This window comes from Gavia stellata, unplaced genomic scaffold (assembly GCF_030936135.1).
Source record: "Gavia stellata isolate bGavSte3 unplaced genomic scaffold, bGavSte3.hap2 HAP2_SCAFFOLD_1171, whole genome shotgun sequence".
In the NCBI taxonomy this organism is placed as follows: domain Eukaryota; kingdom Metazoa; phylum Chordata; class Aves; order Gaviiformes; family Gaviidae; genus Gavia; species Gavia stellata.
The window spans coordinates 1-8,513 of NW_026776255.1; the positions used below are offsets into that span (position 1 = coordinate 1).

At 64.9% G+C, this 8,513-nt stretch overlaps 1 protein-coding gene across 1 annotated transcript; it reads left to right on the plus strand.

Moving 5' to 3' along the window:
- Positions 1 to 118: 118 nt before the first annotated feature.
- LOC132320819 (E3 ubiquitin-protein ligase BRE1B-like) lies at positions 119 to 7,840 on the plus strand (the record flags this gene model as incomplete). Its single annotated transcript, XM_059834452.1, has 6 exons — positions 119 to 268; positions 2,030 to 2,242; positions 3,377 to 3,502; positions 4,045 to 4,185; positions 6,191 to 6,292; positions 7,645 to 7,840. Coding segments are annotated over 6 exons (909 nt in total), but the record flags the coding sequence as incomplete, so codon positions are not given.
- Between the last annotated feature and the right edge of the window lie 673 nt (positions 7,841 to 8,513).

An 8,513-nucleotide genomic window follows, 5' to 3' on the forward strand; every position in this document is an offset into this window, starting at 1 on the left:
CGTTCCCTCCTTCCACCGGCTATGGGGGTTGGGGGGGACGGGGGGGCCGTGGCGGCAGCGTGACGTCACGTACCAGGCGCGGTGAGGTCACGGTCCGCCCCCTCCCCGCCGGCGGCAGGCGGAGGAGCTGCGGGGACGGGCGCGGGAGCTGGAGGAGCGGGAGCGGCGGGAGAGCAAGAAGCTGGCGGACGAGGAGGCCCTGCGGCGCCTGCGCCACGCCGAGGAGCAGATCGAGCACCTCCAGCGCAAGCTGGCCGCCACCAAGCAGGTGGGCGGGGCCTCCGGGGGGCGGGGCCTCCGGGGGGTGGGGCCTGGGGGGCGGGGCTTTGCACGGGGGCGGGGCTTCACCTGGGGAAAGGAGGCTGCAGGGGAAGGAGGGAGGGGAGGGAGGAGGGGGCGTGGTCTTGAGGGAGGGGGCGTGGTCTTGAGGGAGGGGGCGGGGCCGGGTGGGAGGGGTGGGGCCTGGGGGGCGGGGCTTCACCTGGGGAAAGGAGGCTGCAGGGGAAGGAGGGAGGAGGGGGCGTGGCTTTAAGGCCGGGGGCGGGGCCTTAAGGTAGGGGGCGTGCCCTTAGGGATGGGAGGGGCGGGGCCTCGGAGGGCTTAGCCCGAGGAAAGGAGGGAGATGAGGGTGGGGGTGTGGCCTTAGGGGAGGGGGTGTGGGAGGGGAGGGGCCTCGGGGGGGCGGGGCTTCGCCTGGGGAAATGAGACTGCAGGGGAAGGAGGGAGGAGGGGGCGTGGTCTTAGGGGAGGGGGCGTGGTCTTAGGGGAGGGGGTGTGGGAGGGGCGGGGCCTCGGGGGCGGGGCTTTGCCTGGGGAAATGAGACTGCAGGGGAAGGAGGGAGGAGGGGGCGTGGTCTTAGGGGAGGGGGCGTGGTCTTAGGGGAGGGGGTGTGGGAGGGGCGGGGCCTCGGGGGGGCGGGGTCACCCGGGGAAAGGGGGCTGCAGGGGAAGGAGGGAGTTGAGGGAGGAGGGGGCGTGGCCTTAGGGGAGGGGGTGTGGCCGGGGTGGAAGGGGCGGGGCCTCGGGGGGCTTAGCCCGAAGAAAGGAGGGAGATGAGGGAGGGGGTGTGGCCTTAAGGGAAGGCGTGGCCTTAGGGGAGGGGGTGTGGCCGGGGTGGGGGGCGGGACTCGGGGGAGCGGGGCTTCACCCGGGGAAAGGAGGGAGGTGAGGGTGGGGGCGTGGCTTTAAGGGAGGGGGCGTGGCCTTGGGCCTATGTGGTGGCCGGTTAGCAGGGAGGGGGTGTGGCCTAGGGATTGGGGGTGTGGCTGGGGTGGGAGGGGCGGGGCCTCGGGGTGGCAGGGCCTTGGTGGGCGTGGAGGGGGCAGGGCCTAAGGGATGGGCAGGGCCTTTGGGGTGGGGGGGGTCATATGAAAGGGGCGGGGCTTCGGGGGGTGTGGCTTGTGGGGGTGATGTTATGGGAAGGGGTGTGGTCTGATGGGGCAGTAGGCGTGGCCTGTGGCATTGGGGGCGTGGCCTGTGGCATCGGGGGGCGTGGTTTCCCCCCAGGGCAAGCCTATGGGGGCGTGGCTTGGTCCTGGAGGGCGTGGCCTGGTTCCGAGGGGCGTGGCCTCTAAGGGAGGAGTCAGTGGGAGACGTGGGGGTTAGGGGATGGGGGGTGGGCGGGGCTCACGGCGGCGGGGGGGGTGGGCAGTGTGATGTCATAGGCGTGTCTGATGAGGTCATAGATAGAGGCTGTGACGTCATCAGCGTGTTTTTATCGGTCGGTAAAAGACGGGGAGAGGAAACGTCGGCGACAGGGGCGGGGGAGCAGCCTTTAGGGTTGCTGGGCGGTCCTTCTGACATCACAGGCGGGCCGCGTGACATCATCAGCGCCTCCTACGCCGCGGCTCGCGATGCCGCAAGGGCTCTCCGCCTCCGCGCCGGCGGGCGGGATGCGCCCGTGGCGGGGCGAGGCTCACGAGGTCACCGGCGCGCCGCCGCCGCCCGGCTTCAGGGCGGGGCAGGGAGGGGGTCTTGGGGCGTGGCCCTGACGGCGGCCATGTTGCGGCCCCACCCCGGGGCGGGGCAGGAGGAGGAGGCGCTGCTGTCGGAGATGGACGTGACGGGTCAGGCCTTCGAGGACATGCAGGAGCAGAACCTGCGGCTGCTGCAGCAGCTGCGGGAGAAGGACGACGCCAACTTCAAGCTGATGTCGGAGAGGATTAAGGCCAACCAGATCCACAAGCTGCTGCGGGAGGAGAAGGACGAGTTGGCCGAGCAGGTCCTCGCCCTCAAGGCTCAGGTGGGAGCCGGGGGGATTTGGGGGGACCCCCATTTTTGGGGGGACCCCGGTGGTTGGGGGGCTGGAGGGACGCAGGTGGGCAGGAGAAGGTTGAGGTGGTGCAGAAGGTTCTCACCATTAAGGTTTAGGTGGGACCCAGATGTCTTGGGGGGCACCCAGGTGTCTGGGGAGGTCCAGGAGGATTTGGGGGGACCCCGATTTTTGGGGGGACCCCGGTGGTTGGGGGGCTGGAGGGACGCAGGTGGGCAGGAGAAGGTTGAGGTGGTGCAGAAGGTTCTCACCATTAAGGTTTAGGTGGGACCCAGATGTCTTGGGGGGCACCCAGGTGTCTGGGGAGGTCCAGGAGGATTTGGGGGGACCCCGATTTTTGGGGGGACCCCGGTGGTTGGGGGGCTGGAGGGATGTAGGTGGGCAGGAGAAGGTTGAGGTAGTGGAGAAGGTTCTCACCATTAAGGTTTAGGTGGGACCCAGAAGTCTTGGGGGGCACCCAGGTGTCTGGGGAGGTCCAGGAGGATTTGGGGGGACCCCGATTTTTGGGGGGACCCCAGTGGTTGGGGGGCTGGAGGGACGTAGGTGGGCAGGAGAAGGTTGAGGTGGTGGAGAAGGTTCTCACCATCAAGACCCAGGTGGGACCCACACATCTCGGGGGGCACCCAGGTGTCCGGGGAGGTCCAGGGAGACCCAGATGTCCAGCAGGGATTTGGGGGGACCCCGATTTTTGGGGGGACCCCGGTGGTTGGGGGGCTGGAGGCACCTAGGTGGTCAGGAGAAGGTTGAGGTGGTGGAGAAGGTTCTCACCATCAAGACCCAGGTGGGACCCAGGTGTCTTGGGGGGCACCCAGGTGTCTGGGGAGGTCCAGGGGAACCCAGATGTCCAGGGGGGATTTGGGGGGACCCCGATTTCTGGGGGGACCCCGGTGGTTGTGGGGCTGGAGGGACGCCGGTGGGCAGGAGAAGGTTGAGGTGGTGGAGAAGGTTCTCACCATCAAGACCCAGGTGGGACCCAGATGTCTGGGGGGCGACCCCAGCATCTGGGGGGGGGACGCAGGTGTTTTGGGGGTACCCCAGCATCTTGGGGGGACCCGTGGACGTGGGGGGGGGCACCCAAGCGTCCGTGGTGGGTGTCATCCCCAGGTGGACGCCCAGTTGCTGGTGGTGCAGAAGCTGGAGGAGAAGGAGCGGGGGCTGCAGAGCAGTCTGGCGGCGGTGGAGAAGGAGTTGGCCCTGCGCTCCCAAGCTCTGGAGCTCAACAAGAGGAAGGTGGGAAAGGGGGGCACCCAGGTGTTCGGGGGGGCACCCAGGCATCCGGGTGGGATCCAGGCATCTGGGGGCACCCAGGGGTCCAGGTGATGACACCCTTGGACCTCTCCATGAGGACCCAGGTGTCCAGGAACCTTCTCCTGGTCGCACCTTGGAGCCACATCTCAATGGCTTGATGGTGGCGGGGGGCACCCAGGTGTCTAGGGGGGCACCCAGGGGTCCAGGGGGGCACCCAGGTATCCGGGTGGGACCCAGGTGTCTGGGGGCAGCCAGGGGTCCGGGCGATGACACCCTTGGAGCTCGCCGTGGGGACCCAGGTGTCCAGGAACCTTCTCCTGGTCCCACCTTGGAGCCACATCTCAAGGGCTTGAGGGTGGCGGGGAGCACCCGGGGTTCCGGGAGGGAGGAAACGGGGTGACCCCGGTGTCGGGGTGATGTGGGGGGACCCTGCTAATGGGGGTGTTGGGATTTGGGGAGCGGGAGATGAGTGGGGGGGACACCCCATTCCCCGAGGAAGGGGACCCATGCGTCCGGCCGTGCAGGCGGTGGAAGCGGCGCAGCTGGCGGAGGACCTGCGGGCGCAGGGGGAGCACGTCCAGGCGCGGCTGCGGGAGCTGCAGGCTTGCGCCGCCGAGAACCGGGCCGCCAAGGACAAGGAGTCCCTCAGCCTCAAACGGGCCCAGGTAGGGGGGGCCCCTATAGCATCCATAGGGGGACGCAGGGTGGGGGCACTGGGGGGGTCCTTATGGGGCTGTGTGGGGTGCTATGGGGGCTCTGTAGGGTGCTATGTGGGCTGTAGGGTGCCCCCCGGGGCTGTTTGGGGAGTCCACGGGACTCTATAGGGTGCCTACAGCACCCTGTAGAGTCCAGAGAACAGCACCCTATAGAGTCCGGAGAACAGCACCCTATAGAGTCCAGAGAACTCTATAGGGTGTCTACACCGCCCTATAGAGTCCGGAGAACTCTATAGGGTGCCTACACTGCCCTATAGAGTCCGGACAACTCTATAGGGTGCCTACACCGCCCTATAGAGTCCGGAGAACTCTATAGGGTGCCTACACCACTGTATAGAGTCCGGAGAACTGTATAGGGTGCCTACACCGCCCTATAGAGTCCGGAGAACTGTATAGGGTGCCTACACCGCCCTATAGAGTCCGGAGAACTGTATAGGGTGCGTACAGCACCCTATAGAGTCCGGAGAACTGTATAGGGTGCCTACACCGCCCTATAGAGTCCGGAGAACTCTATAGGGTGCCTACACCACCCTGTACAGTCCAGAGAACTGTATAGGGTGCCTACACCGCCCTATGGAGTCCGGAGAACTCTATAGGGTGCCTACACCACCCTGTACAGTCCAGAGAACTGTATAGGGTGCCTACACCGCCCTATGGAGTCCGGAGAACTCTATAGGGTGCCTACACCGCCCTATAGAGTCCGGAGAACTCTATAGGGTGCCTACACCACCATGTAGAGTCCGGAGAACTCTATAGGGTGTCTATACTGCCCTATAGAGTCCGGAGAACTCTATAGGGTGCCTACACCACCATGTAGAGTCCGGAGAACTCTATAGGGTGTCTATACTGCCCTATAGAGTCCAGAGAACTCTATAGGGTGCCTACACCACCACGTACAGTCCAGAGAACTCTATAGGGTGCCTACACCGCCCTATAGAGTCCGGAGAACTCTATAGGGTGTCTACACCACCCTGTAGAGTCCAGAGAACTCTATAGGGTGCCTACAGCACCCTGTGAGCTCTATAGGGACCTGGGGGGGCGGTCTATGGGTGCGTAAGGAATGAGTAGCGATTCTTTATGGGGTTCTGTGGGGGTTGTGTGGGTTTTGGGGGGCCCCGTGGGGCTGTTTGGGGGCCCGGGAGAACTCCATAGGAGCCTCGAGGCACCCTATGGATTCTATAGAGGGCCTGGGGGGAAATACGGGGGCTATGGGGTGGCTGGGGGGTCCTTATGGGGCTCTGTGGGGGTGCGCTGTGGACTCTGAGGAGCCCTGTGGGGTGGTTCAGGGACTCGGGGGACTCTGTAGGACCCCTATGGGCTCTATAGGGTGCCTGGGGGTGGCTATAGGGTGGCTGGGGCCAGCTATAGGGTGGCTGGGGGTTCCTTATGGGGCTCTACACCGGCTCTGGGGGGCTTTGTGGGAAGGTTCGGGGACTGTGTGGGACTCTATAGGGTCCCTATGGCACCCTATGGGTTCTATAGGGTTTGGGGGAGGAAGATACAGCTGGTGTGGGGTGTTAGGGAACCATATAGGGTGGGGGGGGGTTCTATAGGAACGTTATAGGGTTCTATAGAAGATGTAGAAGGTTTTGTGATATCTTATAGGAGATCTATGGGGACTTAAAGACGCTTTGGGGGTCTCTATAGGGGGTCTGTGGGGTTGTTAGAGGCTTTGTTGGGCCCTATAGAGGGTCTGTGGGGATCTATAGGGGATCTGCAGAGATCTATAGGGGATTTGTTGCTCCTGTAGAGGCTCTATAGGGGCTCTGTGGTTCCCTACAGGGGGTCTGTGGGGACCTATAGGTGTGTGGGGACCTATAGGTGTGTGGGGACCTATAGGTGTGCAGGGACCTGTAGGGGGTCTATGGGGACCTATAGGGGGTCTATAGGGACCTATAAGGGGTCTACGGGGACCCATGGTGCCGCCGTGGGTCATCGCCCCCCATCCCCGCAGGAGGAGCTGTCGCGGCTGCGGCGGAAGCTGGAGAAGCAGCGGAAGGTGGAGGTCTACGCCGACGCCGACCAGATCCTCCAGGAGGAGATCAAGGAGTATCGGGTGTGGTGGGGGTTGGGGGGGGCACCCATGGGTGCCGGGGAGGGGGTGGGTGGGGTTGGGGGGGGCACTCCCGCCTTCTCCCAGGGCTCCCGGCAGCTGGGCGAGGTGGCTGGAGGACCTTGGAGGACCCATGGGTGGGCGCTGGAGGACTTTGGGTGGGGTTGGAGGTCTCTGGATGGGTGCTGGAGGTCTCTGGATGGGTGCTGGAGGTCTCTGGGTGGGTTTGGAGAACCTTGGGTGGGTGTTGGAGGACCCTTGGGTGGGGCTGGAGGACCCATGGGTGGGTGCTGAAGGATTTTGGGTGGGGTTGGAGGTCTCTGGGTGGGGTTGGAGGTCTCTGGATGGGTGCTGGAGGACCTTGTGGTGAGGCTGGAGGACTTTGGGTGGGGTTGGAGGACCCATGGGTGGGTGCTGGAGGTCTTTGGATAGGGGCTGGAGGACCCATGGGTGGGTGCTGAAGGATTTTGGGTGGGCTTGGAGGTCTCTGGGTGGGCTTGGAGGACCTTGGGTGGGTGCTGGAGGACCTTGGGTGGGTGCTGGAGGACTTTGGGTGGGGTTGGAGGTCTCCGGGTGGGTTTGGAGGACCTTGGGTGTGTGTTGGAGGACCCTTGGGTGGGGCTAGAGGACCCATGGGTGGGTGCTGAAGGTCTCTGGGTGGGCTTGGAGAACCTTGGGTGGGGCTGGAGGACCCATGGGTGGGTGCTGAAGGATTTTGGGTGGGGTTGGAGGTCTCTGGGTGGGGTTGGAGGTCTCTGGGTGGGCTTGGAGGACCTTGGGTGGGTGCTGGAGGACCTTGGGTGGGGCTGGAGGACCCATAGGTGGGTGCTGGAGGACCCATGGGTGGGGCTGGAGGACCTTGGGTGGGGCTGGAGGACCCATAGATGGGTGCTGGAGGACCTTGGGTGGGGCTGGAGGACCTTGGGTAGCTTGGAGGACCTTGGGTGGGTGCTGGAGGACCTCGGCTGGGGCCGGAGCACCCATGGGTGCTGCAGGTCACACCCCGGGGCCGTCAGCCATCTTGTCCCGCCCTCCCCACCACCTCCCGTAGGGTTGGAGGACCTGGGGCTGGGCTCGGAGGACCTCAGCACGGGCTTGGAAGAACATGGGGTTGGGTCTGGAGCACCCATGGGTGCCAGGAGACGGCCGGTAGGGTGTCACCACGGGGCTGACGGCCATCTTGTCCCGCCCTCCCCACCACCTCCCGTAGGGTTGGAGGACCTGGGGCTGGGCTCGGAGGACCTCAGCACGGGCTTGGAAGAACATGGGGTTGGGTCCGGAGCACCCATGGGTGCCAGGAGACGTCCGGTAGGGTGTCACCGCGGGGCTGACGGCCATCTTGTCCCCGCCCCCAGGCCCGCCTGACCTGCCCGTGCTGCAACGCCCGCAAGAAGGACGCCGTCCTCACCAAGTGCTTCCACGTCTTCTGCTTCGAGTGCGTCAAGAGCCGCTACGACACGCGCCAGCGCAAGTGCCCCAAGTGCAACGCCGCCTTCGGCGCCCACGACTTCCACCGCGTCTACATCAGCTGAGCAACCGCGGCACCCGCGGGTGCTCTCCCCAACCAGCTGCGGGAGCTCCCTGTCCGACCACAGGGCCGCGGAGGTGGGTCAACGCCACCTTGGAGGACCGTGTTTTTCCTCGTGTCTGTGTTTGTTGAACCCCATGTTGGTCCTCAGCCACCCATGGGTGCCCTGTGAGACTTATGGGTGCCCCATCGCAACACACAGCACCCATGGGTGCCCCATGGCCAACCACAGGTCTTGGAGGTGGGTCAACGCCACCTTGGAGGACCGTGGTTTTCCTCGTGTCTGTGTTAGTTGAACCCCATGTTGGTCCTCAGCCACCCATGGGTGCCCTGTGAGACTTATGGGTGCCCCATCGCAACACACAGCACCCATGGGTGCCCCATGGCCAACCACAGGTCTTGGAGGTGGGTCAAGGCCAACCTTGGAGGACCGTGGTTTTCCCCATGTCTGTGTTTGCTGAACCCCATGTTGGTCCTCGGCCACCCGTGGGTGCCCCGTGAGACTTATGGGTGCCCCATTGTGACCCACAGCCCCCATGGGTGCCCCATGGCCAACCACAGGTCTTGGAGGTGGGTCAAGGCCAACCTTGGAGAACCGTGGTTTTCTCCGTGTCTGTGTTAGTTGAACCCCATGTTGGTCCTCAGCCACCCATGGGTGCCGCGTGAGACCTATGGGTGCCCCATCGCGACCCACAG